Source organism: Asterias rubens, chromosome 21 (genome assembly GCF_902459465.1).
Source record: "Asterias rubens chromosome 21, eAstRub1.3, whole genome shotgun sequence".
Lineage (NCBI taxonomy): Eukaryota > Metazoa > Echinodermata > Asteroidea > Forcipulatida > Asteriidae > Asterias > Asterias rubens.
In genome coordinates, this window is record NC_047082.1 from 8,761,320 (window position 1) to 8,784,917 (window position 23,598).

Consider the following 23,598-nt stretch of genomic DNA (forward strand, 5'->3'; position numbering starts at 1 on the left):
TATTTTGATATCATTTTCACCTTTGACGCTTGGCGATCAATAAGAACAGAAATGTAAAATAACTAATTACAAAGATTTATTCATAGGCACTGTGGAAAACTACAAATATATACATAAAACATCAGTTACTTCGTTACCTTAGGAAAGTTTAAAAATATGATATCATGCAGACGCTCTACCATGCAATAAAACGGATCAAATTCGATAAAACTGTCTTGGGAAAACTCTTTAAAAATATATATTATTTAAAAGTTCTGTGAAATACATAAAAGAAGTAAAAATCACCACATTGTGTACAAACCTGTATTGTAGTATTTCTTGTCATGCACAGAGTCTGTAAACCACACAAATTGTAACATCTGGGAGTTTTTTTTATGAATCTCTGTATTTTAAACTCAATTCAGCTTGTAGCTGCGATGTTTGAATGTGTTTTAATAAACCAATAATAATAATAAAAAAATAAAAAAATAAAAAAAAGGTTCCACGCAGAGAACACATGTAGGGGAATCCAGGGGCCGATTTCACAAAGAGTTAGGCCAAGGAGAATGATACTAAAAACTTAAGGCTAGTTCTAAGTTGGAACAAGTAACTCATCCTAACTCAAATGAGACTAATCTTAATCCTTTGTGAAATCCACACAAAGCCCCTAAGCCATTTTCAGTAATTTTCTCATTTTGGCAAATCTCATCCCCGACGAACAGAAACACACAACTTTAGGTTTGGACATACTGTGGAGCCGTTACCAAAAATGGGTGAAAAACAATCAGTCTCATCTTAAATTCTGGGATACTCCAAGACATCTTGATGACACTTACAATCGGATCTTGAAAGAACTGTGAATTGAAACAGAAATAAGATGCAACTTTAGATATGAGCTTGTCAGATACAGTTGGTTGGTCTCGCCGTATGGGTAAAAAAATCACACCATTTGGCAAATAATAAATATATAAAAACAAATATAAAATTTACATATTTTTTTATTCAGTGTTCTAGGACCTAACACGATATAATTATGCAAAAATATAGTTAATCGCCTGGTTTTTGTTTTTAAACAAAGAAATTATACCTCTGATATTATTATAACTCACTTTAAGAAGTCGGGTGATTTGGAAATCACATGTTCAAATTCAGCAAAAGACAATGCATCATCGTCATCCAAATCAGACTCCGACAGGACCTGAGGGAAGAACAAATACAAAAATTGAAATCAACAAAGTTCTTTTTATATCGATTGTCACTAAAGAGCTGTAGATTATTTAGGTTCATCTTTAGCAAATCGAATACAATTTTATCTTGAATTATCAAAAGTCGCAGGAAAACTTTTGAAGGGCACCAAGGCCAAGACCAGGGGCAACGGAGGCCATGGCCCATGTGTCATGTGTGTAAACCAAGGCCTGCCTCATTTACTCTCCAGTGGAATAGAGTTTGTGGCGAGCGACCCACTTTGGTGCAACTCAAGATTTCCCTACTGCCCTCTAAAGATCGATTAACAACACACTTGAATGCTGACTTATTCTCACAGGTAGTTGGTAATTAATGGGTAGTACACGAAACAAGGTGAATGTCTTAACGGACAGTGACCTCTTAGTCTTAGTGTATGACTTCTAGAAAACAACTTTTTATCATCATGGTTTTCACTTCCTGTGAAAGGAACAGTGTTGTAGCTATGGTTGGCGGTCCTGAGCAGGCCTGCCCAGGACCAACTTGTGCCAGGCACTCTGAGCATTATGTTTTGGTTTGTTTTGGTCTTCAACATTGGTTGGTCAAAGCACTCGGTTCATCTACTTTTCTGTTTGCTTTGTTTTTTTGCCAAGTATTGTTGCAAATTATACCAGTCCGGATACTTCACTGAGGTAACAAAGGCGATTGTCTTGATGTCCTCTGGTCATTGCCTTGGTGCCCTTGAAATGCTCCAGTAGAAATTTACAATAGAGGATGCCCTTTACCAAGAAGAAAATACCTTGGTGCCCTTGCCCTTTCAAAAACTAAGCATACAGGTTTGTAACACCCTTTGACCTTTTATTTTGGGCTGCAGGCCAAAGAAGAAAACATTTTGCTAAGTAAAAAAAAATAAACAAAAACCAGAATCTATCTTTGTCATCACCAACAGGTGTCTTTCGGCAAATAGCAATTTCCTCGCTTACTTCCCGTGTAATTTTTTCCTGGGGTAGTATTATCTCTTATAATTGGTGATGAGCAACTGCTCTGAGCCCAGACTTCCTGCAGGCATGTTTTGAGCACCCTTATTCCTCATTGGAAAAAAAAAACATTAAAAGGTTTTGATTCCTTTTGTAGAAGCCCAAATTCGCAACTAACCCGAGAAATACGCTTGCAGTAAGCACAGAATTCCCTGCTTCCATAAGTGCTGATTCTGTGCTGCTGGTAAGCAGAGCCATGAAATTGGGCCCAGTTCTTTTCAGAATCATCATTACTCAACAGAGGTTGACACAAGGTGCTACCACAAACCTCACCTAATCTTCATTTCACATACCCTTTTAAGTGACCCTCACATAACCCCTTTGTCCTTAAATTTAACCCTAACTTTAAACAGCAAGTCAGACACAAAAATAACAAAGACGCCCCATGGCTAGCGACAGTGTCACTTACATTATCAATCAACTGCTGCATGTCTTCATCCGACAAATGCTGCTCCCCGGTCAGCTTATTAACGCATTCACGCAGGTCTGCGCTGCTGATGAAATCGTCATCATCAAAGTCTGCAATGGGAAAAAACAAATGACATTTCCTCAAAAGGGTTTGGTTTTTTGAAAATAGCTTGCTTAATAAGGACTCCCTGTTATTCTTTGGATATGATAGGCAGACATACTGTAGACGCTGCCCACTGACTTGTCTTGCTCTGTCACCATAAACTGGGCCAAATTTCCTAAAGCCTGTTAAGGCACACAAATGCGCTAAGCATCGAAAAGTCTTGCTTAGCAGAAATTGGGTACCAGCCAAATTTCCATAAAGAATGCTGTGTCATTACTGATGCCCTACTCGATGTTTGCTTAGCAATGAAATTTGTCAAGCAGAATTTTTTGCTAAACAGCTTTATGAAATGTATATGCCCAGGTAGCTCAGCATTTGCTTCTAGGCTAAATGGTGCTTTCAACTTTTGAAAATAGCTTGCTAGATAAGTACTCCTGCAATTCCATGTATATTTGGAGACAGATTGTAGACACTGCCAACTGACTCGTCTTACTCCGTCACCATAAACACTAGTTTAGCATCTGCTTAAAGGCTAAATGAGGCTTCAATAAGTGGTGGAGGATTGGATTGGGGATAGGGGGTCTGGACTCACCACTGTGACACATCAGGGTGCTTGTGGTGAAATTGAGTTCAAGGAGAACAAGGTCATGAGCCTTTTTGAGGTACGGTGGCCTCTATAGGAGTGCACTGTGTGGTTTGGGTGTATACCGATTTAAGCAACCTTACAGTGTTGTAGTAACGTGTCCACCGTATCTTAAAACAGCTCATGGAGCCCAATAAAATTGAAAACATGCACCGTTTTCTCAATATTTGTTAAAATAGCTTGCTAAATAATGACTCCCTGTGATTCCACGGGTATTGGGAGACAGATTGTCACCATCGCCAGGTAGCTTTTAAAGGAACACGTTGCCTTGGATCGGTCGAGTTGGTCTTTGAAAATCGTTCTGTAACCGTTTGTTGTAAAATGTATGGTTAGAAAGATATTGTAAAAGTAGAATACAATGATCTACACAAATATGCCTCGAAATTGCGTTTTTTTTTTTTTTTACCCTGTCGACTAACACGGTCGGCCATTTATGGGAGTCAAATTTTTGACTCCCATAAATGGCCGACCGTGATAGTTCGCGACGTAAATGGAAAACCGTGCAGTTTCGAGTGATACTTGTGTGGATCATTAAATTCTACTTTTTAAACATCTTTCCAACCATATACATTTCATAACAAACGGTTTCAAACGCTTTTAATAGACCAACTCGTCCGATCCAAGGCAACGTGTTCCTTTAAGCAAGGCTAAATGAGTGGAAGGGGGATGGGGTCTGGACTCACCACTGTGACACACCAGGGTGCTTGTGGTGAAACCAAGTTCATGACTGGTAATTTTATAGAGTATAACATGGTGGGCCGAGGCCATTGAGGTCAAGTCTATGGAAATCACAGTACTTTTGGAAGTGTAATTAATTACACAATGGCAAGACAAATGCATATCAGTATTTGGAAAGCTTTTGACTTCCAACCATGAAGGAAAGCAGCAGAAATTTGTTGTTGTTGTTGAAAACACCTTTTCAACACCTGTTCGGGGTGTTTATGGCAGCCTCTTTTTTACACTCTAGTCTCATGGAAAAAAGATTTATCCCAGTACTTGCTTTTCTGAAAAAGTAACTTTTCAAGTAAAGCCCAGTTCATATCCTGCAAATGTAAATGCAATACAAATTGTTATGTATTCGCAACAAATAACTCCCAACAGTGGAAATGTGGCGACAAAATCTGCTTCGCATTCGCAGGAAGTATGAACCACGCTTTAGGCTGTTTGCCATGGGCCCAGGGTACTTGAGCGAGTCTAAGGCCGTGTCCGAAACGACGACTTCGGCTACAGCTACGTCTAGATCAGCGCGTCTACCAGTGTTGAAGAATAGCAGACGCGCGCGATCTAGCCGTAGCTGTAGCCGAAGTCGCCGTTTCGGACACGGCCTAATCTTACCGTATATCTGAAAGGCATACTCTGCCTTGACACTCTTGGGTGCAGCGTCGCTGAACACTGACATCATATCCAAGAAGTCTTCAAACAGTAAAGAACCATCTTCAGCTGATGAGAAGACTTTACAAATTCTATGACGAAATGGATTCACCTAAAAGTGAGAAAATAAGAGTGACGAATTCAGAATAGTCAATGTTTAAAAAATGTTGAGTTTGTTTTTCGTGAAATTGGGTGGATGTGTCAAACGAAATATTTTGTTTATACCTGAAAATCTGAATTTGGTTTAACCATTATTTACAAAAAAAAGAGAAGACGAAAAAATACCCAGCCAGCCAAGATCGTTGATTTCATCCTGATTTAACCAGAAAAAAACCTTCAATATTGAAAAATAATGATGTTGGAGACCTTTGATCTAAAAACAGGTGCTACAAGTTGTACTACAACAAAAGAAAAAAAAAGCAAATTCCTTCAGTCTTTTATTTATTTTCAAATTGAACTTTACTTTAGGTAATCCCTAGTCTCTGGGAGTCTTTTTTGTACCATGTGTCATCGGATGTTTGGTGGTAATGTTTGGCACAACTTACTGGACAATCATTTTCAGGGAATTAAACGTAACTTTTAATTTAATTCTATTTCTTGTTTGATTTGAAGCTTTGCATGGTGTGAAGGATAAAAAAAAACTACAGATAATAATTATTAATATTAAACTCTTATTCTCTTTTGTGGGAGTGTTGGCTGTGAAGAGAAAAGAGTCTGTTTGGTCTCGAGTCTCGACGTTTTGACCAGTTTACTCTGCTCGTCTTCAGGAGAAAGCTGGAATGCCAGTGAGTGGTGATGCTGCTTTAATGTTTGACGAATCCACATTTTGGCGAGAAGTATACGAGTTGTTCGTGATTATGTTCAGAATTTATTTCTGTTTTCTACCTTGAGTTCTGGCAGCTCTAGAATCTTATCCATTGGAAGTCTTGCATTCTTGTTGGCCCTCACTGCTTCTGGGTCTAGTAAATGGAACCTCTTATGTACACTGGAAAAAAAAGAGCAGAACAGAAAAATGAGACAATCATAAAATGACTGGCATTTTACACCCCCCCCCCACTCCCAAAGGGTTCTTTGGGATCTAATAAATCTCATTTCTACAAAAACACAGAAAGATACAACCAGAACACCATTCAAGAATGAAGTTGCGGTCTTAAACATTATTGTTAGTGACTCACGTATGCGATGCTACTATTTCATTGATTAGCGGGTGTTCGCTAGAGTAGAAGTCCCAAACCACGATTTCACTGATAGAGGCCCAGAGGGTGCTCGCTTAGAAGTCACAAATGAAAACTTAAGTTTTTCCAAACAGCGCCCTGTCTCGTTTGATGGTTTGTGTAAGAGTGTGCCCGGATAGTGAGAATTGCGATAGTCAAGTGATTTGAGGAACAAGGTCTTGTACCAATACCAAGACTAAATATCTATGATCTCAAACCTAACAGCCCTTTCTGTTGCACCCATCACTCACTAAGAAGGGTTTGAAGTGTCCCTGTGTGTAGGATAGGATGAAGAAATGCAAACTTCAACATTATTCCTTTAGGCAGAGGTCTTGAAAGTCAAATCGACCTCCTTTTTTTGAAAGAGCAATCACTTACTGTAAAATTTCTTTCTTGCTGAAGAATGTGAGCTCCTAAAAGATAAAGAAAAGCAGAGAAAGATTAATCTTATGTGTCTAGGGAAAAATTTCCATATCTTGACATGACATAGTGCCTTCTTTAGTTGCGATAACATAACCCTCCTCCCGTCGTCGGGAGGAGGGTTACGTTCGGGAGGAGGGTTACGTTATCGCAACTAGCCATCTTTAAAAAAATAACATTACTCACTAAAATAAGACATTGCTTTAAGTTTTGGGTAAAAAATTAGCAGAAAAAGTGGTGACAGGATACGGAAAGGGGTTACCATAAATACCAGCCAAAATATCATGTTAAACCCTTCTCTATGTATGGTCAAACGTACAATTTGTGACCAGCTCATTTTCACTTTATATATAGTTGCAAATTAATTTTCTGATGGGAGTGTTGTTGGTTGGGCTAGTCTACTCCTAGAACTATTTGAGGTTCGTTCCGCTATCGCCTCCTTGTGCAAACAATAGCAGAACGAACCCTCGTAATTCACTTCTAGGAAGAGGCTAGTAATGCTGTTGATGGGCTACAGCTGTGCAGCCGTGTCACTGTCACTAGTGTCAGTGTCATGCTTGCTATGAAATTGGAACAGGAGTTGTCATGATGATGATGGTTGTGACTTGTGTCAATGAATGTTTTAAATAAGGGAATCAATGTGTGGTGAACAGGTCATCAACTAGTGGTTTAATCCCCACGAGGCCTGGTTCTTGATAATTTTACCGAGACGAAATCGAGGTAAATTATCAAGAACCATAGAGGAAGAAATAGCAGTTATCCTACTGAAAACACATGACACCAGGATACAGACACAAAACAACAACTTCCACTTGTCGTCACCGCACGCGCAGGTCGGTTAGTTTTTACCTGGTAATCACCAAGTTCTTCTTCCGTGAAAACACTATGCGATCCCCCCATCTCAGATGTACAGATACTGTTCACTTCCTCTTGTGTTTCTGCTGTCAAGTCTCTGGACGAAATCAGCAAATCTTACATCCTGTCTGTCGTCACACAGTTTACGATTCGGTCGGTGACGATTGAAGTGTTACGCTGATCGATTGTGTTGGAAATTCCTGTTTATTATGTCATTCCTTTCAATGGTACCCGCTCAAGTAGTTAAGAATGAGATGTTTGTGTAACCACCGTAATTGGTTCGCAACAGGTGGGCCGGTAAACAGCGCCCTCTTTATTTCAACCAAAAGTTCGCGTTGTTTCAAGTGATCTTATGAAATGGCACAAAATTATAGGACGTAACGTTTGGCTGACCAGGGGTCGATTTCACAATAGGACTAGGTCCCAACCTAGGACTTGTCCTCAGGATATTACAAACTTAAGGCTAGTCCTAAGTTAGGAAGAGTAACTCGTCCTAACTCGAGATAAGACTAGTGTTAACTTTGTGAAATCCACCCAAAGAAGGATTGGCAGACTGCTGACAATTAAATTAGAAGATAACGAAAACATTGAATTGGCTGTACAAAAGATTTATACTAGCCGCCGCGGCGGCTCAACTAACGTTTTTGTAGCATCTTTAGTTACTACCATGTGTGTTGTGTTCTAGCCATCGGGATGAGTGCGAAGTGGTTTGAGACCATTAGACTAACTAAAAGTTTGTGTCTATTAATTCCTCTCACAAACATTATGCTGTGAATAATCATAGTTCTAACCCGAGTTTCTCAGACAGGTAGTCTAGTGTCAAACTGACGCCGTCCACACATGAGCAGGGTCATTACAGGCACTCCCCGTTTTGCAACAAACTCACTCAAATTATTTGGTTTGCGGAAACACAATGTGTGTATCTTCTTGCAAGGTAGAGTTTGTTCTTATATAGAGAACTGTCTTGCTTTATTCTACTACCGCGGAGGATGTTACTGTCATGCTTTTTAACTATTACCCGGGCGGGATGGTATTGAAAATAGGCTGGGACTACTTTAGCTTGCAACTATAACGCCAAGTCAAACAAATAATTGCGTGCGCATGGGCCATGCCCCCGTGGCAGACTGGCGGCTGATTCTCAGCTTGCCTAGTTTATTCGTTTCCTGTTATGTCGTATTTTGTTTTAAAGAACAACAAACAACACAATTTCACCAAACGCACATGGAATGTTTTCCCGAAGTTCAAACCAGCAAACTAACGCCAAAGTAAAAAATGTCATTCCTTGCATGGGGTTGCGTGATTGGCCCCTTTCCAAACATATTATTTTTTAGAAAGGGGAAATTTTGTTTACAAACCGCGCGCAAAACACTTAATTCAAGCTTCAACACAGTATTAAGCTTGCATACCAACTCGGCTCCAACTGGTGACAGCTAAAGCAATTGCCCTATGAAAGATGAATTTCAGCCTTGACTATATCCGACTCGTTAAAAAAACTATGGGATAGCCCACGGACATTGAACTACACACTGTGTGGGTCAGTTCAAGAAGGGAGCCTCGTGCCTAAAAAGTCACAAGTTTTTTGCAACAATAATAACATACTATTATGTAAAAAGGCACCACCTCAAAAGTTGCAGAACGGGCAGGTCACGAGTTTAAACCGGTCACAGAAAATAGAAATTCTTTGTGCACCATCGTGCTTGAATTCAAAGATATTATGTTTGAAATTTTGTTTACTTGCTGGATTCATACAGCATGCAAGGCTTTTTGCGATTTGCCGGAATAGGTTGTACAAAGGAACAATGAGCGATCACACGGAAAGAAAAACACACCTAAGTTTTGCGACACCTCCATAATGATAAGGCACTGGACAAGAAGTTGTCATCGACCAGTATTTCCACTTGTTATTCAACGAATTGCAATAGAATAGTGAAAGAAAAACACTCTTGTTGCAAAAGGTGTGCTTTCAGATGCAAAGGTCCAGGCCTGAAGTAGGCCCATTTTTATTATTATTTTTGAGTGCGGAGAAATTAATTCTTTCTCAAAAACTACGGTACTTCATCAGAGCTCAGAGGGAGCCGTTTCTCACAGTTTTTTATTTTACCAACAACTCTCCATTACTCGTAAGTTTTTAAGGCTCACAATGATATCTTTTGACATTAACAGTAGTGTCCAGTGCCTTTTGTGTCGTTGATTGAGTGTTGCCTATAATTTATCAACTACACATTGTTAAAAATGGGCGTCAGCAGAGTTTGAACGTCTCAGAAACAGCTCGTTGCAGTTCCTTTAAGGTATTTTATTTAGTTTAATTGGTGCAGCGGCAGTTTTAAGTCACGGTGACGCCATTATGCAATTGGTGCTTGTTCTTTTGTGGTCATGACATGTTTTTTTTTTTCTTTTTTTCTTTTTTATAGAACCCTGACTCAAAGAGTCAAAACGCGAACTCACTGAGACTGAGGAGTAAGAAGTTCTGGCAATTTTTAAAACGATCACCTGTTTATTTTTTACATCATACCAAGTAGTACTGGTCGTGATCTTCCCTTTAGCTAAACTTCCATCGTCTTCAAGGAGGTCAATAAAAAGTTGAAAACAACACCGCAAACAAATTGAACAGGAAAATTAAACAACATCCCTTATATAACATCACCTTTCTAAACCCTTAAAAAAAACAAAAAAAAAAACTCTTTGCACAAAATGAGAGCCTGTTGATTAGACTCCCTCGGTGATTCAGGTACTTGGGTTCGGTGAGATGGTGTGATAAACAGGTGTAGGGGAAAAAAACACGCCTTGTTTGGCGAAACTCACTCAGCATCAGTGAGGATGTTTTTTTTGTGCACTGACACTTTTTGATTCAGACTGTCTCACATGCAATCTCGGTGGTCTAGTTGGTAAGACCAAGGAGGTAGAAACCTCTGCTGTAGAATGGCAAAGGGTGGGTTCGAATCACACTCGAGTAAAAATGGCTTGTTTTTTCTTTCACAGTGCCAACACGGTTGTAAGGGTTAACCAAAAGAAATATTGCATATAAACCCCTCACTAAGAGCATAGAGTAAGTCCTTACTCTATGGAGTAAGTCCTTAAAACTCTATGCTAAGAGTAAACACGCTTTTTGCAAACTAAGCATCAGCAATGAGTGTGCACAGGGGTAACTTTTTCGATCAAAAATAGCACTTCATTGTATATAAAACAGCTCTGAACATTAATGATAATAGCCGTAAACAAATTGAGCTTTATTGTTTGTCCATGTCCATTGTGAGAGCATGGCGGAGAGGGCACTTTCAATTCACAATTCACAACTATTATTCAGTGCTCACAGGGCCAATCCAGAAAAATCCAGTCTATGCCGACCGGTTCAAACCAGTGCCTGTGCGTGTCGTCTGCAAAATAATCAGCTGGTTGTCACTCTTTCTCATCATAACCCGCTAAAGGAGTAGGGAACCAGTGGGGTGTGACCCGACGATTGTTATGCGCACAAGGAGAAAATGTGATTTCTGCGCAGACACAAAGGAGGGATGACACAAGCTCCTCTTGTACACAAAACCGGGACCCCGGATCGTCTGCACCCAAACCCGCCCCATCGATGCACACCTGCATATAAGTGATTGAGCGTCTCTCTGCTAAAATTGTAAAGCTTCCACTCAAATCAATGGTTTATCCTTATCTTCTTTCTGAGATATGAAAATGTAATGTTCTGAGCAGAGCATGCAAGGACCAATATTATTGTTTAACAAACGGTCGCTGTCAAACGGCATATGGTTGTACTGTATAGTTTACATTTAATACAGTTGAAACGAATTGCCAGTTCACTTTCCCACTCGTGAGCACCAGTACACTGCAAAAAAACAGTTGAAACTAACTTTGAATAATTAGTATAGGAACGTTGACAAACTATATAGTGACGTTGAAATGTGCGTTCCTTGCCAGCAAATGCAAGCTAGTAGCTCAAACACTAACTCGCCACATACTGCTCCTGTACACCCCGACAACAACAACACGACGACCAATGGAGACCACCACCACCACCGGGGCCTTGTTGTCCCAACACATACCGGCTACGACCGTCTCAGCCCGGCGCTTCGAGCCCCACACCAGCCCGATGTCATCATCGGACATCTCCTTCAGAAGCGAGAATGTCCGGACTCAAACACCCCAGAAACTGATGCTGAACACCGCTTGAGTCGGCTCACCCTCGCTAGACTCAAAGTCGACTCTTTCCTTGATACCCACTGGGGTTGGGTTTTGAGTGTTTCAACATTCTTGATGTTTTTCATGATTGTTGGATGGGTTGGCTGTTACAGTGTGTTATTCATCAGTCTTCAGGATGAATTTGGCCGAAGTGCTACAGAAACAGGTGAGAATAGTTCAGTTTTTGTTTATTCATGATAAGTTTTAACTTAAGTGTTTATTTTTATACAGTCTGTTTTCAAATAAATTTGATCTGTGTCATGTTATGCAGTTGTTATCTGATAATAACACACCCTTTTATCAGTATTTCAAACAATTTTTAATATTAATATTTGATATATATTATCTCTCTTTACAAGTGTTGGATTCCCAAGTGTTTACTCAGTGCATTAGAAAAGTGACACTCAAATCTATTTTTATCTCTGTGTCCCATGTTGAAGATTTTGATTGATGATATTCTTTTGTGAGTTGACAATAATATTACTATTATTATTATGCACATCAATTTGAATCATTACAAATCTTTTTGCCTCAAAACAATTATTTAAAAAAAATTGTTTTGTTCGCTCATGTAAAGTATGCATACTTTCAGACTTATTCTTGTGTATAAACCATTGAATTTGTCTATTGTTTAATTTGTGTAAGTTATGAAGTCAAAATAAATATTGCTTTTTTATAATTATTGTTTAAAGCAATGTTTATTTTAACCTCTTAACTTTAAAAAATGTATTTGCAATTAGTCTCAAGTTATTTCATTTTATACAATACAATCCTGTATACCATTTGAAGTTATTGGATTTTTTTTTTTCCAAACTGTGAGTGTGATAATATGTTTGTACAACTTCATAACTTTCCATATCACGCCACCCTTTTTCACACATTTTTACAAAAAGGAATATCTCATTTAGGTAAAATTTCCAAGTTTGAATTCTGTGACTGTTGTTGGAGTAAAAATTCCAGAATAGTGACCCCATGGTCAGACTGACCTTTTATCCCTGAGCCATTGTATTCAAATTCTGGAAGAAAAACCTGTCCTCCCTTTGTGGTTAATTCATTGTGTTATTGCGCAAACCATTACAATCATGTGTCAACACTGAACAAAGTTTGTACAATACAACAAATCTAACACTACCAGATGCATGCACTTGTCAATGTATCGTAAATGCATGAAAAACTACACCTGGTAAAACCTGACAAAAATTGAATTTTTTAATTTTTTTTTTTTTATTTTACCACAATCTTGTTGCAAAACATTTACTCAAAGGCAAACTATTCACATGTTTAATAAAACACTGAAACCATTAATTAAAACCATAGTTTCCTGATTGGTTTTACTACCTTCCAAGTGGGGAACTCTCTATTAACGCAATTGATACTTAACCTCAAAGAATAATACTACTGAGTATTACAAAGGGATCCCTAATGTTTAAACCCAACTTTCCACAAAACAACTAACTTTATTTTTCAGAGGTATCAGGTTTGTAGAAAATATTGAAAGAGTGTGTGATTTGTGTGTATGTATTGCTTCTTACTTGCGACTGTTTCCCACTTCAGCGTATAGAGCTCGTGGGAGAGACACTATCAATGCATTGTCATGGAAATTGGTCTGAAAAATATCAACCAGATGGGCTTGTCTAGATGGAACATCCGATGGGCTACACAAAGGATGGCAGATTCGGAGAGAAAGTGATGTGACGAACGCAATCTATCTGAGAAGCATTGTGAGATCGTGAAGTTCTTCTTCTTCTTACTTCTACGTGGGAGTTTCACCGCTGGCATGGAAAAAAAAATCAACTACCCCACACCCTTCATCACACCAAGCCAGGTCTTTCACCATGCCGGACCTCTCACCACATCAGGCCACTCACCACGCCAGCTCTCACCACGCCAGGGCCACTCACCAGGCCAGGGCTTTCGTCACACCTCGGGAGTCTTGGCTGAGCAGTATGCTGTAAAAACCGTGAAATTGTTTTAATTTTAAATATTTATTTTATTGTTATGTGATTGTACATCAGACAATCTCTTTGAGCAACCCTCAGATAATTATCAATGTAAAAAAAAAAAAAAAAAAAAAAAAAAAAAAAACTATGTACACCGGATGAACATTATGTGACAATAATAACTTTTCTTTCCCATTTAGCAATATATGAATCAACGGTTGGAGATGAAGTGCAATTTTTCTTTAAGTTATTTTAATTTTATTTGATAAACAATTGGGAATACTTTTTTGACCAAAACAAGAGCAATTGTTTTTTTATTCATGAAAAAAAAAAAAAAATGGAAGTGATTATCAATATAATGATAATGTAGGCTACTGACTATAAAAATATAGAAAACCAAAAACCGAGGTTTTCGTTAGGCATAGAGAAAATTTCTTGATTTTTCAGGGGTTGCGATATACAAAAATTTAGTTAACAAAAATTTCTCCTCAAGAACATTTATTGATATCTAAGATCAGCATTTTGACGGGTTGTTTACAAGTGTGTTGTTTGTTTGTCTGTGCTTTTTTTAAATAATTTTTTAAGAATTTGGAAATGCAATCCAGTGTGCTGTTTCAAGTTTCAAGATCTAAACCAAATTTGGTTAAATTCCAAAGTTGCTTTAAAAATACCACCTTTAAAAATAAATTAACAAACAAGTTCTTTACAGTTCTTTCAACTTCTTTTTAAAAATAGTGGCCATAAAAGGATTGCATTTTGAAATCTTACTCCGCATATTTGTTTTGTTCATACATATTTTGTGTTAATCCATTTCTGTAGAACACTTCCCTTTCATTCTTTGCACCATGAGGAACATCTTAACCATGATTTTGTCTTCAAAGATAAAACTGAGGCTCACCACAGTTCATTGAAAAAAGCAAAAATAAAGAATAAAAAAATAAAAAAAAGCAAGGCCATTTTCATTTTACAAAAATCACCTCCATTGTAAAATCTTTTGGTCTATATTTGACACTTTTGAAGGGGCACCAAGGTCAAGACCAGGGACAATGGAGGTCATGACCTCCGTGGCCTCCATGTCATTTCAGGCCTATGTCCAAAATGCAAATGTGACGAAGGTTCGACTGAGGAGAGAAAACTTGCTTTCCTGTAACTAAAATCTCACCAATATCAACTCAAAATAATATTACAGACAATAAGATTACTAACAACCTAAGATAGGATCCAGCACAGCAAAGAACTAAATGAATGTAAGAGCAAAAGTTTGAATAATAAGAGAGTCTCTTAATTTCTGAAAAAAAAATAAAACTCCAAAAACTAGTCATTTTGTAAAACAAACTTCTAACATCAAAACACTGAGTAATGCATGTTACCTTAGCTTTGTTCGTTTTAAGATGTCGGTTTGTCTGTCTGTTGTGTCTCCGTCTAAAATTGTGCAAAGGTATCCTGTGTGAGTTTGAAGTTAAAATATGGACTTACTTACCGTTGAAGCATAGATACAAACGGATACACAGAAATTTGGCCGCAAAATGTCCCAACATTCAGAATTGAATTGTTACAAATATTTTGCTGACAATATTATTGTTTGAGTCAAATTTTGATTCTTTTCCATACAATTATTGAATGCAAAGTGAAAATTTTAATCCAATTTGACTAAACTCAGACGATACCTTCTTGTGGCTTTTCTATGTTGTTTGCTTTTATGAAAAAACAAAATTCAGTTTTTTTAATCACTTGTTTGCCTAATGTCTAGTAATTCTTTTTGAAGGGAAGAGGGATCTAGTAATTGCAACACTAAAACAAACCAAAAAGACACTGTCAACTGCAACAAGAATTATGATTTTTGGTTTTGATTTTAACAATCAAACTTTGGCTAGGTTATTAACCCACAACTTCATAAAAAAGTGATAATGACAGTTAAGGCTAAAAGCATGCTGATAAGTTAAACAACAGTTAACAATCACTCTAAAAATCAAGTTGCAATCCCAAAGATCTTTAAACCTTTCAGGGACACCTTTTTTGGAAAACATCTGCTAACAAGTAATTTTTGTTAACAGTTAAAAGTTACAAATCCACAAAACAAGTTCAGTTCTTACAACATCATTGTTCATTTTCAAAAGCTTCCATTACAACATTGCAACAAATCATTCCTGAAAGTAAGGTCAGGTTGGGCTAAAGTGGTTGTTTCCCTCACCCCATAGCTTGTTTCCCTCACCTTCTATACCCAATTATTGGAAACAACTCAAAAATTCAAATGTTTATGTTAAAGGCTTGGAGCACAGTCATGCCCACATTGACCTTACTAACATTGTTATTTGCATCAAGCAATCAACCCAAATTCAACCCAAAGTCAACGCGAAAGAGAAAAAAACCACATCACAGCCAATAAATAACTTGATGAATCGAAGATTAACACCTACTCTTTCTTCTCTTTTTGTTCCTTTTTATCTCTCCCAGGCTGGGTCGGAAACCTCCTGTATATTGTTGGCAGCTTGAGCAGCCCGTTGACGGACTGTTTCCTTCGGAAGCTCTCTAACCGGACGACTTGCATCATCGGTATCATCACTTGCTCAGCGTCTTTGGTTTCGTCTTCGTTCGCTCCTCAGCTCTTCTACCTCTACTTCACATTGAGCCTGCTCTACGGTGTCGGATGGAACCTCATCTTCAAGGGGAGTATGGATCTGCTCATGAGGTACTTTCCGGGCAACAACTGTATGCGTGCCACTTCCTTTGTTCTGATGGGTTCTACTGTTGGTAAGAGTGTAAACAATAGGGACAACAAAAACAGGCATTGCATTTGACAATTACCATAGGTATCCGGTGCTTTTGTTAAAAGCACTGGTACATATAGGTATTGTCAAATACATGTACAATGCTTTTCACATCCGAAGGGCTTCTTAAAGCAACCCTTTATCATTGCCCCTGGCCACTGGGCCATTTAATTCATTCCTCAAACCATCTCAGCTCCCTGAGGAGTATACAGCATGTGCAACCAAATATGCGCTACTGTAAGCTAAATCAATCCATCAATCACAAGAACAATTTCTGCCCACACAGGTACCCATGTACCGCTGGGTGGAGAGAAGCAATTAAAGTTCAGTGTCTTGCTTAGGGACACAAGTGTCATGTCCGGGACTCGAACCCACACTCTGCTGATTAGAAGCATCTGCTCAGAGCTTGAGTTCTGTGCTCTTATCCGCTCGGCCATGACACCTCACTGATTTAGGGCAGTATGAAAGAAGCTCACTAAACAACCTTCATAATGGGCTTGTATATGGATCAAGACCCTTTAGAATGTAATTAAATTAATTTTAATCACAATATCGGATTTCCCTAATAATTTGATTATACACTATTAGTCTCCCTTGATGCAGTATTGTATGTTAATGGATTCGTCCTGTCAATCATGTGATTGGGAAGCTATAGCATTGGCTGTATACATTGATCAAAGTCCGCATCCTGTTGATCAAATTAATAACATGCCTTCCTTGTGACTGGGTTTAAAGGCACTGGACACTATTGGTAGCAACTCAAAAAAGCATAATATTTTTTTGGGTAACGAGCCATGGAGAGCTGTTGATAGTATAACGCATTGTGAGGATGGCTCCTCTGAAGTTCACATACAGTTTAAGAGGTAATTTCTCACTCAAATATTAAGACTTCAGGCCTGAAGCCTTTCATTAGGCATCTGAAAGCACACACATTGGTGCAACAAGGGTGTTTTTTCTGTCGGTATTCCCTTGCAACTTCAATGACCACCATTTTATGCACATGTTGGGATAAACCAAGTGAGAATACCGTTCTTTGACAATTACCAAAGGTGTCCCCAGTGCCTTTAACTCCAGATTATCCCCTTAGAGATCAGTGATCAATCAATCAATCACCTGTCGGGAAGGCCCAGACAAAACAAGGGCAAGTTTAAGTTATAAAGGAAGTTGTAGATTTATCTTGACTCATCTTTGGGAAGCTGTAAATTGTTAGACAAACCATCATGGAGCCAGGGTGAAGAAAACGACCTAGAAATGATTCATTGATAGCGGCTACTTTGGAAGAACTGGCTTGATACTTCACGGAGGCAATGAAGGCGATTGCCTCCATGCCCCCTAGTCGTTGCATTGGTGCCCTTGAAGTACTCAAGTAGTTCCTCATTTGATGCCCTTTATACCAAGGAGAAAATGCCTTAGTGGTGCTATTGCCCTTTCAAAAGTTAAGCTAAAGGCCTGGGTCCAAGTTCCATTGTTTGTCATTGAATCCTGAGTTCCACCCGGTAACAGAATACCTCTATTTTCTCACTCCTTGAAGGCCTCTTCTGCTGGACACCCATCATTACCAAGCTCCTTGATGTAGTGGGCTGGAGGATAGCCTGCCGCATCAGCTCTGGTCTCATTCTCCTGCTCTGCCTCTTCTTCGCCCTACCCATGAAATCTCCACCCCACGACAACAAAAAGTCCTCTGCACCAAAAGACGACACTCCACATCCACATCTTAAAAACTCGCTCAAGAAACCAAGAAAGCTGAAAGATGAGATTGTGTGGATACCACAGAAAGAAAAGAGCATGCTCCGAATGCCAGAGGCCTGGTTGTTTGGTTTAGCCAGTTTGGCTCCAGCTATAGGCATGGGCTTTTTCAACGTGAACCTTGTAAGTATTGCTGTTACACTTACGAGCTTCGCTTTGTCAATTAGGTCCAGGGGTTGAGAAATGCTCAGACATTCAGCTGAACTCAGAAATGTGTTAGTCTGCCTTGAGAGAAACTATTTGTTAGTTTCTCCAGATACAAAAATCTCTCTGAATCCATCAGATCCAGGGGGTAAAGCCATTGAAAATGCTTCTTAAAATTTTAAACCGTGTGTTTAATCTTTTTTGTCAGACTCAAAATTTAGATCCAGGGGTAAAGCCATCTTTTTAAATGCTTCTTAAAATTTTAAACCGTGTGTTTAGTCTTTTTTGTCAGACTCAAAATTTTAAACTATGTGTTTAATCTTTTTGTCAGACTCACGCTTCAAACAGCTATCATCATCTCAAATTTTGATGTTAAAATGTCATTTTTTTATACCCATTATGACCCATGACCCAAGAAAATTTGTACATACATAGCGACAGTGTTTGTTATTTCAAAAAAACAAACTGCAATTATTTTGAGACTTCGGAGATGAAAGTGGGCATCCCATTCAGCGCTTATTTTCCATTGTTTTCAGCGAAGAAAGCAATAGAAAACGACCGTTGAAGGGAGATGCCTGCTGTCATATCAGAAATCTCCCACTATTTCTAAATTGTCATGACCAAAAAACCAAGGTTTTAGCTCATTTGTTAACAATTTGCAGAACTTTTGCAATGGTTTTGGTGGAGTGAAGAATAATTATTATCTAGTAATATTATATGAAGTATGCGGCTAAAACAGTTGATAACGATGAAATAAGGCTGTATTAATTTGTTTTATTACTGAAATTGCTCAATTCATATAGAGTAATTTTAGAGCCTGGATGGTATGTTTTGTGGTTTGTGATTAAGTGCTATAATAATTGCAATAGTTTTAAGACTTAAAAAACTTACCAATAATTCAACTTGTTTGCAAGTACCTTTTTGGCTATTGTGACTAGAACGACACCAGGGTCAAATTTCATGGCTCTGCTTACCGCTGAATTATGCGCTTAGGATCACCATTCTTTGCTTAGAGAGCAAGCGGTAAATTTCTGCACTAGCTGTGTAAGCAAATATTCTCTGCTAACCTGTGAAATACACTTGACGTAAGCAGAGGATTCACTGCTTCTGTAAGTGCTGATTCTTTGCAAAGCCATGAAATTGAGCCCTGGTTTTGATTTTATGGTTATTCATCTAAGTCATTTGTAAAAGTTTAATATCTGAAAGTTGGTTGTTAACTTTGAAATAATATGGTTTATTTTGAAACTTTGTACAATATTATTGTCGGTTAACTTGATAACCATTTTTGTTGAATTCTTTCTTTTGAAGGAAGGACTTTGTGGCTTTGAAACACGACCACTTCACTATTCACTGTGGTGTTTAGGCTTTAACCACTGAGACACTTAGACATGTTTGATTGGACTGGTTCATGATGCTAATAGACTTAACAACTACAGTCAATAGAGGGCGGTACAACAACTCTACATTCACCAGGATCATCATCATAACATAATTTTAACCCTTTCCTTTGTTTGTGATTTTCAGGTGAGTTATATCACCAGTTTGGGCCATTCTAGCCACCATGGTTCAATGGTGGTTACCATAACAGCAGCTTCCGAGACCGGCTCCAAGCTTCTCTTTGCTATTATCGGTGACAAATTGCCTTTCCAAAAAGTGCACTTGATCACCGGTATTAGCTTGATCTCCACTTTGATAACGCTGACCTGTGCATTTGTATCATCTTTCCCTCTTGTCTGTGTAGTTGCTGTAGGTACGTAAGACCGTCGGCTGAACGAACCGAATCGAACCGGATAGAACTGGAACGAACCAGCTTAAACCAGAAAAGACTGATTTCTGCTGCTTGCATGTTTTGAATTGTTCATTTTAGTAGTTAGTGTTGAAGTTGGATGGTGTAAGGGCGTTGTCAAACAAGGCAACTTTTACAGGCAACTTGGAGGCAGCCAACTGCAGTGCATGCTCCAGGACCACTTTGGTAGTAGGCCCTACCCAAGTAATTTTTTAAACAATGTCGTACGAGCCCCAAGAAAAATATGTGAACATTGAAATACAAATGACATACTTCTTTGAGATTGCCTGGAACTGGTTGCCTGTAAATTGCCTTGTATGAAATGGCCCTAAACAACACATTGAGCATTTTTTGAAAGGTTTTTTTGTGTGATCTACTAGTGGAAAGGACAAACTGAAATTCAGTTTAAGTTAACAACTCAGTGAGCTAGCACAAGTTGTTTATGTTTGTGAACTCTTGAGACATATAGACATACACCATCCATATCTGAAACACGTTGGACTATTGAAGAAGCTTAAAAAAACAACTGATGAAATGAGGGTTGAACGTTATCACCTAGCCTGATGGTTTGGTTTAACTTTATTTTCCTTTCTTGAATTTTGTATACACTTTTTGATAATATCCTAACTTTAAAACAAATATTTAGAAACAAATTTGTTTGAGATTGCTATCGGTGAAATATTTATTTATTTGTGAAACAATTTGTTGGAGAATAACATTAACATAATATTAAAGATACTATATTGTGTTAAAGTTGTTTGAAACAAAACCCAACACAAAATTATTTGTTAAACAATCAGCTCTGCCCATTAGACATTGAATGGTTTAATGAAATGCAAAAAAGGCTTTATATCTGTACAAAACAAAATCATTTTATATGAAATATGATTTAACATAAGTTTACACTTGGAGTATACAAGCTTGAAACAGTTGAATTTGTGTAGCACAACCCGTAGTGCAGCTCTTTCCTATAGCAAAACAGCCTAACCCAAATTCATTTTTGTATCAGATCATTTCTGGTTAATTTGTTTTAATTTTTTTTTACTCAAAGTTTCAAAGACAGGCTGTGTATGGATGTGAATATAACGTATCCTAACTTAGCCTTTTTGTGACCATCCAGTGTGAACTCATTTGTTAACATGTTTTGTTTTGTTTTACAGTCTTATAAAAAAAAAGGCCCCGTTTCCCCAAAGGATTTTCTCCGAAGGAAATCAGAAAATAAGGAACAAGAAAGAAAAAGAGTTTTATTGTAATGAGAAACTTCTCTTTGTCTGTTTCAGGAATCGGTTTTGTGAAGGCAAGTATGAACACCTTGCCATTTCCTGTTGGCATGGAGATATTTGGACCTCGCAAGGCCAGCCAATCGTCGACTCTAATTCTTTTCTCAGCAGGAGTTGGAACTCTTGTCGGTGGCTTTATTATCGGTGAGAATTTATAAGAACAATTTCCTTTGTTTACTTATTTAAAGTCACTGGACACCTTTTGTAAGACCAGTATTCTTGTTGTATCCCAACATATGCGCAAAATAACAAATCTGTGAAAATTTTGATTTAATTTGTCAACAAAGTTGCAAGAGATTATCAATAATGAAAAGAAAAAAAACCCTAGTTGCACAAAGTGTGCTTTCAGATGTCTAATAAAAGGCTTCAGGCCTAATTCTTTTAACATTCAAGTGAGAAACTGCCTCTTAATTCTCAAAAACTACTTTACTTCAGAGGGAGCTGTTTCTCACAATGTTTTGTAATATCAACAGCTCTCCATTGCTCTCCTTTTTATGCTAGCAATTATTTTGAGTAATTACCAATAGTGTCCACTTCCTTTGAACAAAAAATCTAGTTTAATCAGGATGAAATCAATGATCTTAGCCAGCAAGGTATTTTTCAGCTTTTGTTTCTTCAAACTCGACATTTTTTAACATTGACTATTCTGAATTCGCAACTCTTATTTTCTCACTTTGTCAACAGTGTCCAGTGCCTTTAAAACGGTCTAAAATCATGAGAAACTAACAAGTATCATTAGTTCAGTGCTAAACTGTCAACTTTGTGTTATTATTTTTACAGGCAGTGCATACGATGCCTCCAACTCTTACAATATCTCGATCTACGTCTGCACGGGCTTCTTCCTCCTGACCAGCGGTGCGTTCCTCCTTATCCCATTGACTGCCAAAATCTACAAGGTCATCGGGGTCAAGGTCAAGGTGGATGAGGTCACTGGGACGGCTGAGATGGTCCCGGTAGTGGAAGATGAAGACTTTATCATCGAGGAGATTGTCACAACCGTATGAGGTCGGAGAAAATTTGAAGCGACTGGTTGAAAGAAAAATGAAAACAGAGACATGATAGAGTTTCGAGGGAAACTGTCTACACAAATAATGAAATAAAAAAAACCTCAACGAAATATTATATAAGTGAAGTGGGATTTTGAGCTGCCATATTTTGTCACACAAAGCATCAATTTTTGCGTTGGATTTAAGTTGAGGAACAGTTGTGTGTGTTGAAACAACGCGTGCCTTTAAATAATTTTATTGTCCAGGAAAATTTTAACATATAGTTTAGGAAACTTGATGGTTTAGTTTTCAAACCAACTGTGTGATTTCACATCATGGTGCCTTAGATTTATCATGAGAAATATTCCCTCCCACTCCATTTGTTAAAAGTGTTTTAAAAATACTAAGCAAAGACTTGCAAAATGTTTGAATCTTGTGGAAACTTTCATTGGAAAAGTCTTTGTATTGGAAGTAAACTGCTCACAAAAAGTAAGGAAACTTTTTTCAATCCAGTATATTTGTTATTATTTAATACTCTCTTTGTATATGGTATATATCATTGCAAAGCTGAACTGTTCCTCTTTAAGATGATACCACAATTGCAATGATAACATGTTGCTGGACTTGACCACGTTAATGAGAATGAGACAATCACAAATCAAATGTGCCAAAATTGGCAATTTCGTGTTACGGTGTATTTAGATCGAAATTGATTTGTCATTAATTCTATACATACCAAAGCAGCTGCCAATTGCTTGTTCTTAATTAATGCCCAAAATGTCTGCAAGATTCGACCTCCTCAACTGGATCAAATTAAAGGCCGTTTTACGAACGGCTGTAAGATTTGACTTCCTTCAGCTGGACCAAAAGGTCAAATTGAAGGTCGTATTACGAACGCCTGCAAGAGTTGACCTACTTCTACTCGACCAAAATGTCAAAGTTAAGGGTTGTGAATTGATGTTATGTTTCCTAGTAACATAGTTTCTGTGACACATCACTACTCAAGCCTGAGGGAAAAAAAAACCAATAATAGTAATTTTAGCCTGTATTTTGACGCTTTAGTCTTTAACATGACAACAAACGTTTTCAAAGTGTTCATTTTTTTTTTTTTTTATATTCTTGACCAAGATTCTTTCTCCCATGATGTCTTCAAAATTTAACCTTTTTGAATTTCTGGTGTTTTTTTTGGGTAATGATGGATGCATTCCTTTACTCTGTCTGAAAACAAAACTAGTTGCTTCTATTATTTTTTTACACTTGTTGTAAAATGCATTCCCTTCTCGTATAGTTGTAAAAATGCTCACTGTGTTTTGTTATTTTTTAGTTTTGTATGAAAATTTGCTCGGATGCACATTACTTTTTCTTTGAATTGTTTCTATCGGATCATTGTAAAATTATTTTAATATCTATTCGGCTGATGACATAACTAAAAAACTTGATGATAATTTTTTTTTTTGAAATGGAAAATGAATAATTGAACTATTGTTGTTTTCAATCAATCAATCAATCAATCAATCAATCAATCAAATCACTCCTCCAGTTTCTGTAGACTGC

The 23,598-nt window shown here is 37.8% G+C and overlaps 2 protein-coding genes across 2 annotated transcripts; one reads left to right on the forward strand and one right to left on the reverse strand.

Annotated features, from left to right (window-relative positions):
* Window positions 1-404: 404 nt before the first annotated feature.
* Window positions 405-7,409, reverse strand: LOC117304631 (calcium and integrin-binding protein 1-like). Its single transcript, XM_033789179.1, has 7 exons — window positions 7,207-7,409; window positions 6,316-6,350; window positions 5,609-5,708; window positions 4,688-4,835; window positions 2,608-2,717; window positions 1,089-1,177; window positions 405-833 (listed from the first exon to the last, which is right to left on the reverse strand). The coding sequence occupies exons 1-7, from the start codon at window positions 7,255-7,257 to the stop codon at window positions 812-814; spliced, it is 555 nt and encodes a 184-aa protein (XP_033645070.1). The 5' UTR covers window positions 7,258-7,409; the 3' UTR covers window positions 405-811.
* A 3,325-nt stretch (window positions 7,410-10,734) lies between these two features.
* Window positions 10,735-22,232, forward strand: LOC117304865 (monocarboxylate transporter 12-like). Its single transcript, XM_033789492.1, has 6 exons — window positions 10,735-11,560; window positions 15,789-16,085; window positions 17,634-17,971; window positions 19,517-19,742; window positions 21,059-21,202; window positions 21,839-22,232. The coding sequence occupies exons 1-6, from the start codon at window positions 11,116-11,118 to the stop codon at window positions 22,060-22,062; spliced, it is 1,674 nt and encodes a 557-aa protein (XP_033645383.1). The 5' UTR covers window positions 10,735-11,115; the 3' UTR covers window positions 22,063-22,232.
* Window positions 22,233-23,598: the final 1,366 nt, after the last annotated feature.

Excerpts from the sequence above, each read along its gene's own strand:
- LOC117304631 (XM_033789179.1), bottom strand. The coding sequence starts at position 7,257 with ATGGGGGGATCGCATAGTGTTTTCACGGAAGAAGAACTTGGTGATTAC. Across the intron at positions 4,836-5,608 it reads TAGAGCTGCCAGAACTCAAG|GTGAATCCATTTCGTCATAG; the intron begins GTAGAAAACAGA and ends TCTCACTTTTAG. Across the intron at positions 834-1,088 it reads AAATCACCCGACTTCTTAAA|TTCTTTCAAGATCCGATTGT; the intron begins GTGAGTTATAAT and ends TTCAATTCACAG.
- LOC117304865 (XM_033789492.1), top strand. The coding sequence starts at position 11,116 with ATGTGCGTTCCTTGCCAGCAAATGCAAGCTAGTAGCTCAAACACTAAC. Across the intron at positions 17,972-19,516 it reads GCTTTTTCAACGTGAACCTT|GTGAGTTATATCACCAGTTT; the intron begins GTAAGTATTGCT and ends TGTGATTTTCAG. Across the intron at positions 19,743-21,058 it reads TGTCTGTGTAGTTGCTGTAG|GAATCGGTTTTGTGAAGGCA; the intron begins GTACGTAAGACC and ends TGTCTGTTTCAG.